Below are 22,779 nucleotides of genomic sequence, written 5' to 3'. Positions count from 1 at the left end.
CCTGTGGACACTAGTTAACTAAAGTTAAGCTATACTTGCACAGAAAGATAATTACTATCAACAGAATACACACTTTTGATAGTGTTGCTTTTTTCTCTTTATTGGCTGCATCACACTCCTCATGGAATCTTAGTTCCCTGACCAGGGTTGAACCTGCGCCACAGTTACCAAGTCATAACCAACTGGACTGCCAGGGAATTTCCTATAGTGGCATATTCTAATAATCTTTAGATGTCTCACTCATAAACCCTGAATTCATATACCTGAATCTAAAATTCTTTGCACATATAACACTCTTTAAAGAATTAGTAAATATTTCTTGTGATTTAATTATTTACTTTGTTTAAGGCATTGTGCTAGATGTTATTAATATATTAAAATGGATAAGAATATTCATTCATTTTCAAGTAACAATATAATTAGGAAATAAAGTCAGGTATACATATTAAGCCTGTGGTTAAGGGCATGAACTCTGAGATCTGGGTTTGGATCCTGATTCTGCTACTTACCAGTTCTGTCACTTACATGGTCCAGGGCATGTAATACAACCACTGTAAGTCTCGTTCTCCCTATCTGTAGAGTGAGGGGGTCTACCAACCTTGCAGGATTGTTGTGAAAGTTGGGTAATGCATAGTATTCATTTAGCCTATTGATTGTCCTTGGTAAGTATTCAAAAAGTGTTGATTGTTATTTTATTATTAGTTATCAAACTAGAGTTGATAACATTGTTGACGAAGGTCTGTACAGTCTAAGCTATGGCTTTTCTTGTAGTCACATAGCTATAGGCGAGTTGGACCATAAAGAAGGCTGATCACCAAAGAACTGCTGCTTTTGTGGTGGTGGAGGAGACTCTTGAGAGTCCCTTGGACTGCAAGGAGGTCAAGTCAGTCAATCCTAAAGGAAATCAATCCTGAACATTCATTGAAAGGACTGAAGCTGAAGCTCCAATACTTTGGCTACCTGATGTGAAGAGCTGACTCATTAGAAAAGACCCTGATGCTGGGAAAGACTGAGGACATGAGGAGAAGGGGTCGACAGAGGATGAAATGGTTGAATGGATCACTGATTCAATGGATATGAGTTTGAGCAAACTCCGGAAGACGGCAAAGGACAGGGAAGCCTGGCATGCTGCAGTCCACGGGGTTGCAAAGGGTTGGACATGACTGAGCAAATGACAGTCAACTAGACTGTAGGCGGGATTCCCAAGTGGTACTAGTGGTAAAAAAATCTGCCTACCAGAGCAGGAGACACAAGAGATATGCATTCAATCCCTGGGTCAGGAAGATCCCCTGAAGTAGGAAATGGCAACCCACTTCAGTATTCTTGCCTGGAAAATTCCATGGACAGAGGAGCCTAACAGTCTATAATCCGTGGGGTCACTAATAGTCTGACACAACTGAGTACACACACACACAGAGTGTGAGGCAGTCTCTATAAAAAGACTATGCATACTCAAAGATATGAAAGTCCCATCTGGTCTCCAAAAGAGCTGTCCTTCCTACAAAAAAAGAGAAAAATAATATTTGAAATAAAGTTTGGTCAGAATATGAAGGAATCAGAGGGAACATCTCACAGAATTTTATCTCAATCAAACTGACCAAATGACAACCTTGACAGGCATTTATATTAACTAACTATGCCAGATGGTTTTTACTTCTTACTCATTTAATTTTCACATTGATCCTGAGAGATCATGATTACAGGTTTATAAAAAATTAATAATCAGAAACCACAAAGAAAGAGAGCTGGGAGACGAGAAGGGGGAGACCTCAAGCCCTGTGGTCACAGCAGAGCCCAACAGGAAGAAGAAAGATTCCTCTTCTTTCCTGGCAAGGACTCGGCCAATGAAAACCCATGGGCTCTGTTTATTGTAGCCCTCCCTACTTTCTATTCTCTGTAAAAGTGTTCTCCTTTCCAAAAAGAAAAAAAAAAAGTGTTCTCCTTTCCTTGATGTACAAGGACCTGCTCTTGGCTCATCATGATTGCAGACCCGGAGCTGCAATTCTGGACTAATCCAGAATAAATCTATCTTTGCTGGAAAAATATATGACAGCCTACTGGTTTCCAGTCAGAAGTGTCTCATCTAGATTTGGAGGTTCTTAATGAGCCTGCACTCCAGCTCTGTCTCTGGTCTGGCTTCTTGGAAGTCCTTAGAGAGAGCCAGATGGAATCACTGCAAAGAAGCAGTGCATAATTGATTTACTGGCTGTCCTCTGCCTCAACAACCACAGCCCAAATCATGTCATTGGTTTCTTGGGTTGTAAGCCTCTAAGTTTCCTTGTACCAAAAGGTGAACTGTAGGGTGAACTCAGGAAATACCCCCAATGTTTATTCTTTAACTGTAAATGAGTATAATATCTCCTTTGTGTCCCTATGATATTTTAAGTATAAAACAAAATAATCAATTGGAAAGGGCTGTAAAACAAAAGCAACAAGTTCTAGGAGAGTAAATTGAAATTTATTGAAAGCTTCATTTGCAAGTTAACCCAGTTCCCTAGAAGTCAGACACTTCGCAGGGGAAAATAATCAATATATATGCGGCCCAAATAATGTTTTCAACACTGTACTAAGCAATATAAGAGATACAGAAGAACTATAAAGCATTGCCCTGGGACTTCCCTGATGGTCCAGGGATTAAGAATCCACCTGCCAATGCAAGGGACACAGGTTTGATCCCTGGTATGGGAAGATCCCACATGCCAAAGAGCAACTAAGGCCATGTGCCACAACTACTGAGCCCACACTTAGAGCCTGTGCTCTGTAACAAGAGAAGCCCCTGCAATGAGAAACCCAGGCACCATAATGAGAAGTAGCCCCAGTACACCGCAACAAAGACCTAGTAGAGATAAAAATTAGTTCGTTAATTAAAATTTACCAAAAACATTGCCCCTGTTCTCAAAAAGCTTGTAATATGGTATGGTCAAAGGAAATCACTCATGTGAATTGCAGCAGCCAACCAACAGGTACAAATTCTTCTATATGGAATGTACTAAAACCAAATGATACATTATATCTGGGCAGTGAATGGAAGAAAAGAGGGAAACTAACACTGGGCTAAGTGATTTCACATGTGGTGTCTTAGTTGTTCCTTCCAGGCATTCACTGAATTAAGGACTGTTTTCTCCATTTTTATAGACGAGGTTACCAATGCCGATATGCTGAATGATTTGTTCTTGGAAACATAAATATTAGTTTGAACACAGATGAAGGATCTCATATCAAATTCTAAATCTCGTATGTTTTTAACATACGAGGCAGCCTTGAAGACGTGTCACAGGGGTTTCAGATCAGTTCTCCTTTGGGGCAGTTGATAGGCTTGTACTTCCCCATCCACTGGAAGTTGGATATGGCCATGTGATTTGCTCTGGCCAATGAAATGTGAATGGATGCAATATGCATCCTTTCTGGGCAGGAGCCTCGAGAGCCAGTGCACACAGCTAACCTCATGCTCTCCTCTCTTCTGCTCCAGTGTACACCAATAAATCAATAGAGCAGCTGTTCAGTCACCTTGGGTCCTGGACCAAAGACCATTTGGAGCCGAGGCCCTATCCACCCTTCCATGGACGTGTAAAATGAGTAATCAATGCTTTTACCTTTTTCTTTATATAGTTTTGTATCTTTTAAAAATATGTGTATTTATTGCTTTTGGCTATGCTGGGTCGTTGTTGCTGCTCGAGCTTTTATCTAATTGCAGAGAATGGGGGCTACTCTCTAGTTGTGGTGCACAGGCTTCTCATTGTGGTGGCTTCTCTTGTTATGGAGCACAGGCTCTAGAGCCTCGGGCTTCAGTAGTTGCAGGACATGGGCTCAGCAGTTGTAGCTCCCAGGCTCAATAGTTGTGGCTCTTAGGCTTAGTTGCTCTGTGTGGCATGTGGATCCTCCAAGACCAGGGATCAAACCCATGTCTCCTGCTTCAGCAGACTCATTATTTGCCGCTGGGTCGCCAGGGAAGCCCTGCTTTTACTGAACCACTCAGCTTTGAAATTATTTTGACAACTTTACCTAATCAATCCTGACTCCACAGCACTCGTTAAATTCCTAAAATATGTAACTTTAGCTTCAGGACCAGTCAGCAGGTGATGATGAAGTTTATTGGAAACTGAAAGTCTGGGAAAATATATTATCTGTAATAACTTTAAGCCAGATAATGGGTTTGATGATATTATAGTTCTAGAAGAAGTTGGAAAATAAAATTCAGTAGTGTGTATTGGTTATTGCATTTGACAGAATTTGAATAAGATCTATGAGAGATGACCAAGCAAAGAACTGGCCATTTTTTTTTCAATCAGGAGTGAAAAGGGAAAAAGTGCAAAAATGTGGGTTATGGGATTGGAAAAGGGAATTGTGTGGAAAAGCTTTTGAATAATAAAAGCCAATTCAATCTTAGCTTTATGGCAAAGGTCAAATCAAGTTATGGTAGTCCCATTAGTTGTCAAAACTTCAGGATGGATTAATATATTGCACAGCAAATTCTTACATTAGAAATACTAAAGGATTAAGTCGTGAGACAAAATTTTTTAAAGCATTAGGAGGGAAAATGGCTTAGGGTATAACTTCCTACCAAAGCTTAGAGTCCTGAGGCACCCACAATTAAGAGGTCTTTTTTTATTTTTTTGGCCACACTGTGCAGCATGTGGGATCTTAGTTCCCTGACCAGGGATTGAACCTGTGCCCCCTGCATGGAAGTGTGGAGTCTTAATCACTGGACCACCAGGGAAGTCCCAAGAAGTAAGTCTTCGAAAAAAGAAATACAGATATGAATATTGACATATAGAGCTAACAAGAATAAAAAGAAAAGAAGGGGGGTGGGAGGGACGTTCTGGAGGGAGGTGATAAATGTGTATATACTTATAGCTGATTCATGTTGTTGTTCAGCAAAAACTAGCATAACTTATAAAGCAACTATACCACACAAAAAAAGGAAAAAAAAATTTTAAAGATTAGGAAGCCAACTAAATTTTGAAACCATGACCATGGATTAAGAAACCTGGGAGTAAATCAACTATATCCCAATAGAAAATAAAAATTCAACTGAAAAAAAAAAAGAAATATGTGAGTATTTGGGATTGGATAATGACTCCTGGACTTCAGCTTCTGCAGGTGATGTAAACCTGCTCATCGGTCCAACGCTTTCTTCAGATGAGGCCAAAGAGGAAATTAGCCTAGGAGGATCTCCCAGAGGGTGGAGCCACAGTCACAGAGAACATGAACTGGTGTGTCCTTCCTAGGGAACAAAACTGAGAACTAATTAAAGAAATTCTTCATCCCTAGGGTAAGAGACCCTCTCTGAACGTTTGTCCAGAATTTCTCCAGAGAAACAGTTTTTTTGTTCTTTTGTGTCTTTTTTTAAAAGGAGCCAAGGTATCTTGCCCTTTGTTTCAAATCATCTCCCCCTTCCACACACTGCAGAAGGCCCATTGTTAGGGAGACACATTGGCACATCAGATTTTCTGTGATACTAAGCCTGTTCAATTTCCACAGCCCTCAGGTCTCCTATGCAGCTAGTCTTGGATATAATAAAGAATTCTATTCTTTGGTTCTGTTTCCTCATTTTTTTTAGTTACTAGGTGATTCTAAAGACATTTTTAATTCTAACTAAACTATAATTCTATCTTCTGCCAATGGTGAGCAGTTCATGAGCTTTATCCAGGATTCAGAAAACAATCTAAATCACATCTCCTAAAAACTAAAAAATAGTACAGAGCTGTCTCTCCTTAAGACCACTAATATGAGAGGATTGCACTAATGAGGGGCTTTGTCACAGGATACATTCTTGCATATTCAAGATGATGACCATGAACTGAGAAATTCTATGAGTAATTCCTATTCAAAAATTAGGAAAGGTTGGGTCTTCCCTGGTTGTCCAGTGGCTAAAACTCTGAGTTCCCAATGCAGGAGGCCTGGGTTTGATCCCTGGTCAGGGAACTAGATCTTACATGCTGAAATTAACAGTTTGTATACCACAACAAAAGATCTCGGATGCCACAGTGAAAATTCTGCATGCCACAACTAAGACCTGGCACAACTAAATAAATAAACATTTTTTTTAAGTGGCACAGACTTTCATCTTCATAAAGCCTTACTAAAATAACCCTCACCTCCTATTCCTTTTTGCCTGTATATTTACCATCCCACCATTGACAACCCCTAGAAGCCTAAATACCTTCTCCTTTGTCATTTCTCTTAAATTAGGCTTGACTGCTTCTTTGGGTTTTCCTTTCTTTTTTTTCATTGAGACGATGACATGAACACGAAAGCAGCCTTTTCTCCTGTTAATCTGTCTTTTGCCAATTTATTCACAGGCCCCAGTCACTGATTCTAAGAGGGTAGAGGAAAAGATTTTCCTCTCTTACAGTTTAGCATCCTGATAGCTTCCCAGATACTTCCATGACTCTCTTATCTTACATCCAATCAGCCACTGACAGGATTGAGCTTTATCTGAGCCTGTGTTCCTGGAAAATAGGCCAGTTAAGAAATCCCACCATCTTTTTGTTTTCCAAACCCCAAAACCTTTGGTGTCAAGGAAAACAGCTCAAAGCAAAGAATCATGCTACTCTTGTATATACTCTGAAAAGACTCATGTCAGCCTTCTCATGACTCCAATAAGTTCCATGCACAACTCCCTAAGTTTTCCTTCTGTAAAATCTCAGGTCCCTTTTCTTTTCCATGAGATTGTCTTCATTAATGAACATGCTCTCCATTGCAACAGCCTGAATAAAACCATTTGCTTAATTGTCTGGTGTATTTCATCTTTGATATCCCTGTGTCTTCCTGAGGCTGTCTCCTCAGTGAGTAACCTTTGAATAGGTCCCCTCCTCTTCACCCCCCTGCCAGTTTACCAGTTCTTACCTGGACTGCTGTATTGCCTCCTAAATGATTTTGAGGACTTCAGTTTTACTCTTCTTGTTTTGTTTTTTTTGGCTGAGCCTTGAGGCATGTGAGATCTTAGTTCCCCCACCAGGAACTGAACTTTCGCCCCTTGCATTGGAAGTGCAGGGTCTTAACCCCTGGACCACCAGGGAAGTCCCAGCTTTACCATTCTCTACTCCATTCTTCACTCTGTTGCTAGAATGATCATTCTAAAAAGCAATTCTTGGCCTAACCTCTTACCACTTACACTCACACACACAAATACACCACCCAGGAGGACACTGAACTACTCCAGTGAAATACCATGCTTTCTTCTCCTCCTTTGTCTTTCATACATAGCCCAAGCTTCCCTGGTGGCTCAGATGGTAAAGAAACTGCAGGAGACCCGAGTTCGATCCCTGGGTCAGGAAGATCCCCAGAAGAAGGAAATGGCAACCCGCTCCAGTATCCTTGCCTGGAGAATCCCATGGACGGAGGAGCTTGACAGGCTACAGTCCATGAGGTCACAAAGCATCGCACATGACTGAACAACTAACACTTCACTTCACTTTACTCACTTTGCCCAAACTTGCTCCCTCTTCTTCTGCTTGTTGCTCATCCATTTCAGGCACCAATCTGAAGAAGTCTTTCCTGACACCCTATCACCTTGACCTGGGAAGATACCTCTCCTCTGTACTCCCATAGCTTTTTGTACTTGTTCTATCGTTATTTTTGGTCACACTGTATCACAACTGTTAATGTGTTTGTTTTCTCACTCCACTAGTCTGTGAGCTCACTTATCTTTGTATTCCCAGGTTGAGCAAAGTACCTGGCATATTAATAAATGCATGTATTGAATATTTAACCATATATATTAGAACACTGTGTCACTTTAAAAAAAAAATGTTATTTGGCTGCTCTGGGTCTGCATTGTGACATGCAGGATCTTTAGGTGCAGTATGCAAACTGTTAATTGTGGCATGTGGGATTTAGTTCCCTGACCAGGCCCCCTGCATTAGAATCTTAGCCAGTGGACCACCAGGAAAGTCCCCTGTCACTTTAATGCTAAAAGCTATTTAATCCCTAAAATCACCTTGCTTCTCAAGTATGCATAAATGTTTATATTTCAATAAGTTGAATGATGTGAATTTTCTCATGAACATCTCTTCATTCAATATAGTTGACGGTCTTAAATCATGAGATAATTCTTTCCATCCAAAAGACACAATTGTTCTTATAATCATTTGATTTGGGTTTTTTTGCCCAGACATAACTTCCTAAATCTTGAAGACCACTGCATCTGTCCATTGCAAAAAAGGACGTGTTTTGGCAGGAACTACAGACCTAAAAGTAGGGGGCTGGAACTTTCATTGGGTAGGAGGAGCATTCACAATTTCCTTTTAAAAAAAAAAAAAATTTATTTATTTATGTTTACATGGTTGTGCCAGTCTTCATTGCAACACTTAGGATCTTTAATCTTTAGTTGTGACATGTGGGATTTAGTTCCCTGACCAGCAATTGAACCTGGGCCTCCTACCCTGGGAGTGCAGAGTCTTACCCACTGGACCACCAGGGAAGTCCCATGACTGCCCTCTTTGGGGTTCTCTGTTCTCTTCACATGATACCAAAGGGTAAGGCAGGATTAGAGATGGTCTTCTGGGATACGTTCTCTATCTTCTCTCATTTTGGAAACTCCTAGGAGGAGCAGGGCAACATCTAGGTTGGCGGAGATAAGGAACAAACAATTTATGCAAGCATGGCTTTGGGTTTAGGGAAATATCTGTACATCATGGACTTACTTTTCCCTGATTCTTTGGTCAGAGTTTCTGACCTAGAGGAGCAGATCAGAGTGTGGACATCCAGGGTAAAAGGGTGTAATTACCTGGAAAATCTTCTCTGTTTAAATATCATTTATCTTCCACTGCTATTCCCATTGCCTCCAAACTTGTTTCCAAAACAAAAACATTTCCCCAAGGAAGATTATCCTGTGACAGGTAACCCAAATGGGAAAAGGCTGGACAAAAGCAAAGCCACTAAGTAAGGGAACTCTGGCAGCCACTTTTTTGTTATTGATCACTGTTTGCCTTGCAGTGACAACTGGCTGAATGCAACCCCTTAATTACGATTCTCTTTGGATTGCTCTCTGAATACTTAACTCGATTCTTGGCGAAGTCTGGGTCAAAAGTTTCAAAGAAGAAACTATAATGTGAGTTTTTGTTAAAGAATAATCATCAGATTTAAACAGAACCTTTGGTATCCATGGAAATATGCAGTCAAGTGCACAAATTTTCAAAGAGAAGAAAAAAGAATCGTTTTAGTCTATTCCCAAATACCTAAATCACATTTTGCCTTAGATTTAAACTCCATGAAGACATTTTTATCTTCCCTGGAACACCTCTACCATCTTCTCCTCTCTGGAGAGTCCCAGACGGCTCAACACAATGGTTAAACCAATGATCCTACTCCAAGGATCTTTCCTGTATCATTCCTCCTGCATGTGGTGATTCCTAGGCCATCTTCCCCAGCACTTTATTCTGGCACCTCTGCACATGTGAAGCCATAGAAAGTAGCTGAGGTTCAGGTCTGTGCATCCATTACCCACTCACTAGTCAATCAGACTGTTAAAGAGAAAAACCACAGGCCCAAAATGGTGTCACTTGTGCTAAATCCCCTGATACCAAACCTAAATGTAATACCTAACCTACTTGCAGTCTTGACCTTCCCTCAGAATGTAATCTTAATCAACTATTCCAGAGTTTTCTGCTCACCACCAATGAGATCATCTGCCACGTGGGCCCTCTCCATCCCCCAGAGGAAGAAGAGGCAATCTATGTGGTAAAACCCTTGTCATTCTCTCCCCTCCAACCCCCCCAAAAGAAAAAGTCCTGGCCTAAAGTAATCCTTTCTTTTCTTTTGCTAATTTCCTTTTGTACAGATCTGAATATTCATTGGAAGGACTGAGGCTGAAGCTGAGGCTCCAATACTTTGGCCACCTGATGCAAAGAGCTGACTCACAGGGAAAAAACCCTGATGCTGGGAAAGACTGAGGGCAAAAGAAAAAAAGAAGGGGGCAGTAGAGGATGAGATGGTTAGACAGCATCACAGACTCAATGGACATGAATCTGAGCAAACTCTGGGACATATCAGAGGACAGAGGAGCCTGGGATGCTGTAGTCCATGGGGTCGCAAAGAATCAGACAAGACTTAGCGACTGAACAGCAACAATAATGTCTTGGAGCATCCTTCTGGTTGCTAGATGGAATGCTGTGCAATTCATGAATCACCTCACAGAGTCAATTCGATCTTCAGTTTAACTTGGTTACATTTTATTTTTTCACAAGAGAAATCAAATTGTTTGACTGAACTGAATGAGTTCTGCTTTCAGAGACATTTCAGAAGAATGCTGTTCAGCAACATCATGGAGGATTTCTTTAGTCTCTTTCCAACTTCTCTCCTGGGGGAAAAACAAAGACAGAAGATATCATGATACTCAGAAAGTCTTCACAATTAAGGGGAGCTTTTTTCTGTCTAGAAAAAAAAAAAGAATCTCGCAAAACACGGGATGGGATTATTAGTAAGAGTGTTATCTCAGGGAAGTAGAATCAGCTCACCTTTACTTTGTCTTAGTATTTTTATATAAAAAGATATATAATTAATAATTAGAAAGTTTTTCAGCTAGGAAAAAACAGTGGTTTAAAAATCACATGGAACCCCTTCATACAACTACCACTATTAACTTTTTCTTCTGTGAACAATGAGATGATAACTCTTTTTTCTAGTTCAGGACATAGTGTACAACTATACCTCAATTTCTTTAAATAAAAGAATTCAGGACAAAAAAGGAAAGTTCATTTTTATCAAATATAAGCTTCCAAAGGATAATACTAGTAACTCAGAAAGACTGCTTAACTTTTAAATATTACCATCCCACCCCCAAAGCCCACCCTTCTCTCTTCTGGACTTACCTCATTCACAGGAATCAGAATACTGAACTGTTGCCTGCTCATCTGTAAAATTAAAGAACATATATCATTATATTGCAGACCTCATACATTCATACATTCAGAGAGAAACTACATAAAAGTTATTGGTTTAGGACTCCCTGGTGGTACAGTGGATAAGAAGAATCTGCCTGCCAATGCAGGAGACACGGGTTCAATCCCTGGTCCAGGAAGATCCCACATGCCACAGAGCAACTAAGCCCATGTGCCACAACTACTGAGCCCGCACTCGACAGCCCAAGCTCCACAACAAGAGAAGCCACCGCAATGAGAAGCCCACACACCACAGCAAAGAGTGGCTCCTGCTCGCCGCACCTAGAGACAGCCCACACACAGTAATGAAGACCCAGTAGAACCAAAAATAAAATAAGTTAATTAAAATAAATAAATTTTAGAAGCTACTCTTTAAAAAAATCCATTTAGAACAAAAGTTACTGCCTTAACCCTTTCCAAAAGATTTCTGTAGGCTACGAGCATATTCAGAATACAGCAAGTTTTCAATGACTAAAATTTGCATGCTTGCAGTAAATTATTCATCTCAGCAAACATATTAAGAATAGATAGTCCTTAGAGAATATTGTTCATTTGGTCTATGGACCATGTTGTATAAAATATGTCTTGTTCAGAAGACTTTTTAAAAATGGCATATAACTGAATCAAAATGTGTTAGGAGATGAGATAATGATGTACACCTGGCTTGGAAAAGAGTATTTGGAAAATTAATAGAGAGATCATGAAGAAGGAGGCAGAAATATGTCAGGAGATGCAGATAAATCTTGGCCCTCACCTGGCAGGTAGTAGTCATAGACTTTGATGGTTGCTGGTTTGAGGTTGGTGACCAACACACTTTGGCTGATGGTGAAGGTATACATCTGAGTTTCCTTTCCGAGCTGGAAGACAGACAAAATCCCATTAAAACAAAAGTGAAAATAACATCTCTGCAATGTGGAGATTGAAAGACTCTTGCTGAAAAAGACACAGATGTTAAGAACAGACTTTTGGACTCTGTGGGAGAAGGCAAGGGTGGGATGATTCGAGAGAATGGCATTGAAATGTGTATATTATCATATGTGAAATAGATCGCCAGTCCAGGTTTGATGCATGAGACAGGGTGCTCAGGGCTGGTGCACTTTGGGATGACCCTGAGGGATGGGATGGGGAGGGAGGTGGGAGGGAGGGTCAGGATGGGGAACACATGTACACCCATGGCTGATTCATGTCAATGTATGGCAAAAACCACCACAATATTGTAAAGTAATTAGCCTCCAATTAAAATAAATTTTAAAAAAGAAAAATAAATTTAAAAAAAAAAGAAAGACTCTTGCTGTCTTCACACAGATTTCCTGAAACCCTTCTACCTGTGCTTCTTGCCACTCCCAAAATTGCCTCCTGCTGTCTTTCTGGCTCTTTCTTCTCAGCATCTTACAGTTTCCTGGCCCTTCTGTAAAATGGGTCCACTCTTGGTCTGGTCTAAGCTATAGCTCCTCTACTAAATTAAGTGTAGTGGCCAAAGGAACAGAAGCTTCCGTTATCCTTTAACAGCTTTATACACATGATTGGTTTTCTCTCTTCATTCAGCTCTCTGATCCAATGACATCTCAGAGAGGCCTCTCCTGACCACCTGACTTTAAAACAATCACACTGGACTTCCCTGGTGGTCCAGTGGCTAAGACTCTGAGCTCCCAATGCAGGGGGCCTGGGTTTGATCCCTGGTCAGGGAACTAGATCCCACATGCCACAACTAAGAGTTCACATGTCGAAACTAAAGATCCTGCATGCCACAATGAAGTTCAAAGATCCTGAGTGCCACAACTAAGACCCGGTGCAGGCAAATAAGTAAAATAAAATAAAACAGTCACATCCTGGCTTAGCCCTACCACACTCCTACATAGCACTGATGACTACTAAAACTATTCCTAAATATGTACGTTTGTGCATGTACGTGTATTTTTTAATTTTGCATATTGTTTGTCTCTCCATTAGAATATCAGCTCCATGAGGACAGGAGTCATGTCTATGACTTTTATTGCCACATCTCTATCATGTTAAAGAATATCTGGTATATGTCAATTGCTCAAAAACTATTTGTTGAATAAATGAATAAATAGAGAGTTCAAGACAACTGTATAAATTAATCTAATAGAAAAAATAAGACTTATGTTATAAATTTAGACGTGAAGTTATAAATGGTGAAGTGGAAGAAATTTTGAAAGAGATTTCTTTAGGTATGTTCTGTGTACTTAGTCATTCAGTTCTGACTGATTCTTCAAGACCTCATGGACTGTAGACTGCCAGGCTCCTCTGGCCATGGGATTCTCCAGGCAAGAATACTGGAGTGGGTACAGGGCTTCATAAAACATGGTCCGGGAATTCTCAGGAATGCCCAAGACTATCTGGCAATCTGTGAGATCAGAATTATTTTGGGAATAATACTAAGACATTATTCATTTTTTTCATTCTCATTCTCTTTCACCATACTGGTAGAAGGGGACCACTTGATTTGTGATATTTTGACAGACTGAATGCCAAAGCAGACTGGAGAATTTCACTCTCTCTGATTAAGCTAGATATTAAAGCAAAAATGTAAAACAATCTGCTATTCTCACTAATTTTTTTGTTGTTTCGGGAAATACATTTTTGATGAAATTTATATTAAAATGTAGTGAGCTTATTACTATTGTTTTTAAAGAGCTTAATAAATATTTTAATGTTTTTCTCATTTTTAGTTTCTAATAAGATAAATGTCTAATAAGATAAGACATTATCTTTTCTAGTAAGATAAATAGATGTAACCCATGCTATCATCAGCTCTTTGAGATCATTTAAGAGTATAGAGGGGTCCTGAGAAAATGTTTTTGGAACTATTGCTCTCATCAATCATTTAGTTATCATAAAGATTTAAAGCAAGTGACTAATATACACCAAAAGAAAGCTGGGATAGCAGACTTAACATCTGATCAGATAGAATCTAAAGCAAAAAAAAGTGCACATGTGTGTAGAAATCTAAGGCAAAGAAATATATATAGATATATATAATGTAAATGAAGGACAGTATATACTAATAAAAAGGAAATTGAAAAAGATGTGTTCATAAAACATACAACCCTAACTATATAATCATAAAATATATCAAGAAATGACTGACAGAATAGCATACCTAAATGGATAAAGGACCACTCAACCACTGTAATTACAAATTCTGACAGATTTTCAAAAACTGATAGATGGAGCAGAAAAAATAAGCAGAGATAACAAAGGCATGAACAACAGAAATAATCATTTTGGACTTTTAGATCTAGATCAAATCCATACCCAAGAGAAAAGAAAGAAAAAGAGAAAGTGATGTTGCTCAGTTGTGTCCAACTCTTTGCGATGCCATGGACTGCAGCCTACCAGGCTCCTCCATCCATGGCAAGAGTACTGGAGTGGTTGCCATTTCCTTCTCCAGAGGATCTTCCCGACCCAAGAGAAAGGGCCTGGATATTCTTTTGTAGAACATAATGAACATTTCCAAAAGCAGACCACATATTAAGTCACAAAAGAAAACTCAGTGCATTTTAGAAGCTCACCATCATGATCTCAGACCATAGTGCAATAAAGTTAGAAATTAGTAACAAAAAAGTTGCTTTAAATATCCCATGAATTTTCAAAAAATTAAAATATAAAAGTAAGTAGCTAAAACAATGCATGTCAAAAATCATTGGACAAAGAATATACTTAGAGGGAAATTTATAGTTTAATTAGAAAATGAGAGATTACAAATAAACAAATTTAGCATTCAATTTAAGAAGTTAGAAAAAGAATGACAGAAAATATCCTCTCCTGTCTTCAGCCCAAAACAAAGGCGCTCCCTAGTGGTCTGGTGGTTACAACTCAGTGCTTTCACTACATGGACCCAGGTTCAATCCCTGGTCCAGGAACTAAGATCCCCCAAGCCTTGGGGCCAAAAATAACAAATAATTTTTAAAAAGGAAGAAATTAATTAAACAGAGCACCAAAACCAAATAATCAAATAACAAAGAACAGCAGAAAAGAGGAATACAGCCAAAAGTAACTTTTGTTAAATGTGAATGAGGTTGCCCCCAATGATACTGGTAAAGAGCAAAGAAGAAAAGATACACAGAAAAAAGGAAATAGTCACAGATATAATCATGGTTGACTTTTAGACCATTAGACTTGATGTTTCGAGTTAGAAGCTGACTGACAAATCTGGCTTGGTACATAGACCATCTGGCCAGAGCAGTCTTAGGAATGGCATTGTGGAAATTAGTATCCCTAGGTTCAACTCCCACCTTGACTTCTGACAAAAAGGTTGAGTTGACAAGCACACCTACTTGATCAATTCAGCCTAAATCTCCTTATATAGAAGGAGGGGTGGTATGTGAGACTCAGGGAAGGTGTGTAGGAAAGCATCATTTAAACTACAGCATCATGATATCAGGGTTGTTCCTGATACACTAACCAGTGTGTGTGTGTGTTAGTCTCTTGGTCATGTCCAACTGTTTGTGATCCCATGGACTATAGCCTGCCAGGCTCCTCTGTCCACGGAGATTCTCCAGGCAGGAATACTGGAGTAGGTTGCCATTCCCTTCTTCAAGGATCTTCCCAATCCAGGGATCAAACTCGGTTCTCCTGCATTGCAGGCAGATTCTTCACCATCTGAGCCGTAAGGGAAGCCCCAGAGTTGTTCACTCACCAGAGTTGTTCCAAAAGGAGCTATACAGGGCTTACTCCAAAGTGGTTGTGAACTTACCCTCTCAGGTTGCTCAAGCTCATGTGTGTGACACTGGTGCATGTACATTAGCAGGGAAGTTGAAAAGACACATAAGCAATCAAGCTCTTTGGTTCAGTTCCTGACCCCATACCTCTTCCAAGTAGATGTTGAGTGTGTCAATTTCAGATTCAACCTTCTTCACCAGTGGTTGCTGGATAAGCTGAATAAGAAAGGATGGGAAAAAAGAGAGAGACTGAGAGCCAGAGCCTTTCTTATCCTCTAGGGTCATCTTGCAAAGCTCTGCCATGGTTACAAAAGCAATATATGTTTTCTTAACATGGAAAAACATAAGAAAAAGGAACCAAGACAGTAACTGGCTCCAAGACTGAACTGTTTATGTTCAGTCACTCAGTCGGGTATGACTCTTTGCAATCCCATGGACTGCAGCACGCCAGGCTTCCCTCTCCTTCACCATCTCCAGGAGCTTTCTCAAACTCATGTTCATTGGGTTGACAATGCCATCCAACCATCTCATCCTCTGTTGCCCTCTTCTCCACCTGCCCTCAATCTCATATACTTGATGCATCTTTGTAGCCCATTTAGAAACTGTAATCATGAGTTACTTGCATGTATAAACCATCATGCCCAACTCACCAGCTTTTTAATGATAATTAAAAGCTATGATCATTAGTCCTCTTTCAAAACTAGAAAACAGAAGCAACTTACTAACTGATTGGTGCCCTCCACAGGACTGAATCCAGAAAGCATCTTGACCTCCACAATAGCCATATTGGAAGAGCTGCGACTCCCCACATAACTGAGGGCAGAAAGAAGCAAACCTGTGTCAGCCCGTTGTCTTCCCTCTCAGCACCCTGTGTATTCACAGTATACACACACACATACACAGACACACATCCACACACACTCCAGATCAGCCACCCCATCCTAGATGCCCCCCAACCCCGCTCTGCTCTCCTCACCTGGTTTGGATCGTCAGCACCAAGGATCCAAGTGAAATATGTTGCTTACACTGAGTTCTCCTTGCTTTCACACTAAGACTAAAGGCCTCCACAGTTTTCGGAGGGAGGATATTATATCTCAGCACCGTCTAGTTGGACGAAACAAAAAACAGTTGGAGAAATCAGAGTTGGGGAGAATTTTAAACATTGTATGGTTTGAATGACTTTCCTTACAAATAAGATAGAGAAGGTTCTGCTGGAGGTTGAGATACTCTCGGACTCTCCTCCCCAACTCACACTAGTCCTGTCGGAGCTCAGCTTTGTTGTTGCTGTTTAGTCTCTCAGTTGTGCCTGACTCTGTGACCCCATGGACTGTCGCCCACCAGGCTTCCCTGTCTGTGAGATTTTCCAGGCAAGAATAGTGAAGTGGGTTGCCATTCCCTTCTGGGGATCTTCCCGACCCAGGGAATGAACCCAAGTCTCTTGCATTTCAGGTGGATAGTTTACCACTGAGGCACCTGGGAAGCCCAAAGCTCTGCTTACCTGTGCATAAACACAGCCCTGGCCTGAGGCCTCCAAGGTGTACACACCAGGGATATGGGGCAACATCTCCTGCTGAAACACCAAACGGTTGGCAGCTTGAACATTGAAGGTGTGCTGGAAATTCTGAGCGGACTTCACTACCAGGTTGACTTCCTCCGACTGCACATAGGCAGTGGTGGCATACTTGGCGAGAGCTTGGAGAGCCACCACGGTGTCCTGAGAACAATAGGCATATACTTACTGTTTTGTGAGCCACTGGAAGTAACTTCCAACAACCCTCAAGCCTAGACACCTAATTAGTGTTTGCTAGAGTGAATGATACCTTCTCTAAGACTCTAAGACCCACATTCAGCCATGCTGGGAAAGCTCACATAGAAATCACATCTTACCTGCATAGAAAATCACCATCAAGTTATTATCAGACATCATAGGTTGTTAGGCTTAATTTCATATATTCATATATTCATACTCAGCAATGAAGCCTAGCTTCAGAACAGGTTATTATTAGGAGTGAGGGGATCATTGTCTAATGTCTGTTTTGCAGTCTCCTTATTTGGGGAGGAAACAGCAGTAGCTTGATAGCCCTAAAAATTGCATGTTCTTCCAAGTTATTTAATTGCATAAAGATCTTCTGTGACACAGGGTATCAGGGGATCCTTGGAAAAGCCATCCTTGAAGGACAAGCCTTCTTAGCCATTGTGTGTGTGTGTGTGTTAGTCATTCAGTCATGTCTGACTCTTTGCCACCCCATGGACTGTAGCCTGCCAGGCTCCTCTGTCCATGAGATTCCCCAGGCAAGAATACTGGAGTGGGTTGCCATTCCTGTCTTCAGAGGATCTTCACCACCCAGAGATTGAGTCCCTGACTCCTGCACTGCAAGCAAATTCTTTACCATCTGAGCCACCTGGGAAGCCCCTTAGCCATTATGCCATGTGACAATCTTTTCATCATCTGAGAATAAGACAGATCCTACTTTGTAGTATATACAACTTTTCCTAGCTTTCCTTCTAGATTGTAAACTTTTTAAAGACTATGTCTTACCAGATTTTCCATACCTGAAATAGAAGAAGGAGGTATGCCCGTAAAGTCGTGCCTTTATGCTTACAGACCCCATAACTGGCTTTCCAATTTGTGACTATGTAAATTTAGCCACAATTATACATGTCCTCTTTACATGTAAAACATGGATCTTGTGATGTTTCATACTCTACAAAGTAAGACTTAAATATGTATAGTACTATTTATGTGCTCATATGACCTAATTTTATGAATCCTTCTATGTCTTTTTCAAACATGATTTTTCTCCCTTGGTGTAGAATGATTAGTCCCCAGACCTAGAGGGCAAGGGTGATTGTTTTTCATCCTTCTCCATGTGGGATCCAATCTTGCCTGATAAATGGCAGAAGAACAAGCTATTTACCTGAGTGGAAGAGAAGCCTCCATATGCATTTCGCTGCTTGGTCAACCAAGCCACTATGCCGGTGGCCTTGCTTAGCTCCTTTTGAGTCAGGTCATCTTTGCTAAGCAAGGTCAGTAATACATAAGCCGTGAGTTCCACATCTACAGCCTCAGGCTGAGACCAAGGGCTGGCATCTGAAGTTGGAGCAGGTTTCCGGCTCCAGTGAATGGACTCTCCTATGAAGAAAAAAGCATGATTAGGAAAGTCTTGGAAGGAAATGACTTTCCCATTTTCACTTTGTAAATGTGTGTGCACCAAGTGTGCCGAGTTGCTTCAGTCATGTCTGACTCATGTCTGACATGGACTGTAGCCCACCAGTCTCCTCTGTCCATGGAATTCTGCAGGCAAGATACTGTAATGGGTTGCCACTTCCTTTTCGAGGGGATCTTCCCCACCCAGGGATCGACCGCGTCTCCTTCATTGGCAGGTGGATTCTTCATAGCTGAGCCACCTGCAAAGCCCCAAATCGGAGAAAGTAGCAACCAAAAATTAATCATCAGTCAGAAAAAAATATTTCTCAAATCTTCTGACTTATTGGCCATAATGTGTATGCAAGAATTTGTGTATGTGTGTACACCCACACATAATTCCCTTGGGTAAAGCTGGGAGCATCAGTAAATGCCTCCAACAATGATAACATATGGCAGAATATGTATAAAAATGCTGAGAAACCATAGAAGAAATGCTAATGAGAGCAAGCAAATAGATTATGAGGTCAAATCCCATCTCTATGACAGCCACAATGGTAACTTGAAGATAAAGAACAGCAAGTGGAAATGAGAAGAGTGGGAGCTAGAAGCCTTATTAAATATAAGTTTAGGGACTTCCCTGGTGGTCCAGTTGTTATGAATATGCCTTGCAATGCAGGGGACAAAGGTTCGATCCATGGTCAGGGAACTAAGGTCCCACATGCCACAGAGAAACTAAGCCCACATTGCAACTAGAGAGTCCATGAGCCTCAATGAAAAATCCTGCATACCACAACTAATACCTGACACAGCCAAAACATAAATTTTTAATATAAATATATAAGTTCAGAGATAATAAATACATAGCCCAAAGGAGGCAATCTAAGTGGAAGAACAAAAGAAAACATGTGAGCCTACAATGCAATGTAATGAGGAAGAGATGATCACATTAAGTTGATATATATCTGAGCAGGTATAACTCTGCCCACTGTCTGAGACGCCCATTCCAGGACTGCAGTTGCTTATACACAGACCAAAAACCTACCCACAGCCCTGATGAGAGGACAATTCGGCAATGACATTTGTATACATGAAGGCTGAGATTAAATTTCTGCCTGCAAGTATAATTTTAAATAAAGAGCTAGGTAAATAAAATGCATTAATATTTTATTTACAAGATCTGTTAGAATATCTAATTTTTTTTTGGCCATGCCACAGGGTTTGCAGGATCTTAGAGATCTTAGAGTAGTAAAAGTGCTGAGTCTTAGCCACTGGACCAATAGGAATTTCCCAGACTATTGCAAATTATTCTTAAATACATCCAAAGTTTGAGAAGGACCTCTAGATATCTCTAAGTTCATCTTACCCCATCAGCCTCAGTGGCTTTACACCAAAGAACTGTTAAACTGGGGATTCTCCAATGCCAGTATGTTTTCTGATCAGCTTCTACCATCTATTTTCTCTTCATGTTAAAAATATAACATGCCCTTTGAGGACTTTCAGGGGTTTTCCCACAAAACTCTTAGTAGTGATTTTATGACTTAACTTTTACTAAAATGAATCCTAGAACTGAACATATGTGGGACTATGGAGACTAGGGAAATTTTTCACATCTTTTCACAATTTCAAAAAAACTGGGACTTCCCTGGGAGTCCGGTGGTTAGGACCCAGAGCTTTCACTGTTGTAGACCTGGGTTTGATCCCTGGTTAGGGAACTAAGATCCTACAAGTCACACATCAGGACATAAGATAAAAAGGACTTCCCTGGCAGCCCAGTGGGTTTGACCCCTGGTCTGGGAAGTTCTGCATACCATGCAGTGTGGCAAAAAAACAAAGCAAAAGCTAACATGGCCAACATACCTGAGATGATAGCCTGTTGATTTAGCTTTTCAAGAAGAATGTTTCTGACGTCCATGTCCCCAGCCAGAGAGAATGTATAAGCAAGGAGGGCCTGTGTGTACAGGTTGGTGGTAGAGGAAACAGAACTCTTGAGACACTGCAGCCCCTGACTCACCATTGGGTCCTGAAAAGTAAAGATAAAGAACAGAATTTAGAAGGTATTCCTTTAAAAAGTGTAGGTGATAAGGAAGTCACCATCCCCTCTTTTGAGTTTAAAAGGCTGGAGAGGGACAAAACCAGGTAACTTTCTCTAGAAATAGGCATGATCCAAAGAGTGTCAAGGGGAGGAGCTAGAGAAACTCACATCTGTGGTCTTGCCCATCTCCAACAATGCAGCCGTGATGTAGGCAGTCAAGGAGACCTCGTCATCAACTCCACCCTGTAGGGAGACAGGGAGACAGGAAGTCAGGGCAGCAGCCAGCACGTGCAAGAATTGTGTGCAAACTACAAACTACAAAAAGGCGTCGCCTCTGAACAGATGAATTAGCAGATGCAGGGAACAGACATGTGGACACAGGGACAGGGAAGGGTAGCATGAATTGGGAGAGTAGCATTAACATATAATACACTGCTGCTGCTGCTGCTAAGTCGCTTCAGTCGTGTCCGACTCTGTGCAACCCCAGAGATGGCAGCCCGAGAGGTTCCTCCATCCATGGGATTTTCCAGGCAAGAGTACTGGAGTGGGGTGCCATTGCCTTCTCCATATAATACACTAGTTTGTGTAAAATAGATAGCTAGTGGGAAGCTGCTATATAGCACAGGGAGCTCAGCTCAGTGCTCTGTGATGACCTAAAGGGGTGAGATGGGGGTGGGAGGGGTGGGAGGGAGGTAGAAGGAAGGCTCAAGAGGGAGGGGACATATATACTCATGTACCTAATTCACACTGTTGTACAGCAAAAGCTAATGCAACATTGGAAAGCAATTATCTCCCAATTTAAACAAAATTTTTTCTTTATTATTATTTTTTACCTGAAGGATAATTGCTTAACAATATTGTGCCAGTTTCTGCCATACACCAACATGAATCAGTCATAGGTATACATATGTTCCCCCCTCTTGAACCTCTCTCCCACCTCCCACTCCATTCCATGCCTCAATTTTTGAATTAAGAAAATAAAAAAGTGCTCCTTTCCACAGGCTGACTGGACCTCAAGACTCCAGGACAGGCAGTGGGTGGGGGTGGGGAAGAGCACTGGAGGGACTTCAATGATGCACAGCCTTTAACAGTGACCTTCAAGTAACCTTCAAGAAGTAACATGAGGTCTTCAGCTCTGAGTGGGTATTTAGGAAACCCAAGAGGAGGGGTTAGGAAGCATAACAGATTTTTTTTAAAACAAGAAGGGAGCAGGGGATAAGAAGAAAATTTCTTATTCTCAGATTTTTACTGAATCTGAGCCTTCCCCAGATGAATGTTCCCCTCAAGTGAGAAAAAGCCCAGCGTCTTCTCCAGGAGACATTAGGTGACATCTGTCCTTGATTAATGACTTTCACTGAAGAATATTAGTCTTTTCTTTAAAAAAATATATAATCTAAGTTATGATCTTTGTTTAATAGATAAAAGAACAAACACTTTAAAAGGTGAAATAGTTTGTTCAAGAATACACAACTAATAAGCTGAAGGGCTGGGTTTTGAGCCCAAGGAGTTTAAGTCCAGAGCTCCCGCTAAGGACCAAACCACCAAACTTGACAAGACAAATGATGTGTTTCTTGACAGACTGACCAGCTCTGGTAAGACAGGAGGAGGAAAAACCTCTAGAATCTTGTTCTAGTCACATCCAGGCTTGTACTATACACATGGGGGACACTGCAAGGACCTTACATAAGGAATACTAATGAATCATACAGAGATTTTGTTTTCAGCACTCAAGATTTTTAATCCAGGGCCTGGAATAGCAATAATGATTCCTCCAGGAAAGTTGGCTCAGTCTTTCTTTCACTGGGTCTGTTCTGAATTGAACAAGAGCTGCTCACACCCCAGCACCTCACCCTGTGTTGGGAGGGGTCAGGGAGTGCAGTGCATGGAGGAGAGCAATGCCCCTGGAGTCCAACTGCTGGGGTTCAAATGGCAGTCCCACACCCACAAACAATCACCTCGGGTGCTTTATGTAACCCCTGCGCCTCATTTCTTCATCTGTAAAATGGACTTAAAATGGCATGCCAGGACTTG

The 22,779-nt window shown here is 40.9% G+C and overlaps 1 protein-coding gene and 1 long non-coding RNA gene across 2 annotated transcripts in view; one reads left to right on the top strand and one right to left on the bottom strand.

Moving 5' to 3' along the window:
• Nucleotides 1-22,779, top strand: part of LOC139033956 (uncharacterized) — a 50,882-nt gene that overhangs the window by 9,222 nt on the left and 18,881 nt on the right. The gene's annotated exons all lie outside the window — the stretch shown is intronic.
• The window catches only part of A2ML1 (alpha-2-macroglobulin like 1), a 46,226-nt gene continuing 33,606 nt past the window's right edge, over nucleotides 10,160-22,779 (bottom strand). The window contains exons 27-36 of the mRNA XM_020901014.2: nucleotides 20,917-20,991; nucleotides 20,574-20,736; nucleotides 18,487-18,701; nucleotides 17,067-17,282; nucleotides 16,545-16,672; nucleotides 16,291-16,381; nucleotides 15,716-15,784; nucleotides 11,638-11,740; nucleotides 10,815-10,856; nucleotides 10,160-10,303 (exon numbers count right to left, since the gene is read on the bottom strand). Of these exons, the coding sequence (XP_020756673.2) occupies nucleotides 10,816-10,856; nucleotides 11,638-11,740; nucleotides 15,716-15,784; nucleotides 16,291-16,381; nucleotides 16,545-16,672; nucleotides 17,067-17,282; nucleotides 18,487-18,701; nucleotides 20,574-20,736; nucleotides 20,917-20,991 (1,101 nt within the window). The 3' untranslated portion in view covers nucleotides 10,160-10,303; nucleotide 10,815. The remainder of the gene's footprint in view (nucleotides 10,304-10,814; nucleotides 10,857-11,637; nucleotides 11,741-15,715; nucleotides 15,785-16,290; nucleotides 16,382-16,544; nucleotides 16,673-17,066; nucleotides 17,283-18,486; nucleotides 18,702-20,573; nucleotides 20,737-20,916; nucleotides 20,992-22,779) is intronic.

This window comes from Odocoileus virginianus, unplaced genomic scaffold, assembly GCF_023699985.2.
Source record: "Odocoileus virginianus isolate 20LAN1187 ecotype Illinois unplaced genomic scaffold, Ovbor_1.2 Unplaced_Contig_11, whole genome shotgun sequence".
NCBI lineage: Eukaryota > Metazoa > Chordata > Mammalia > Artiodactyla > Cervidae > Odocoileus > Odocoileus virginianus.
The sequence above is the reverse complement of the archived record's forward strand: the minus strand, read 5'-3'. Positions and strand labels throughout refer to the sequence as shown.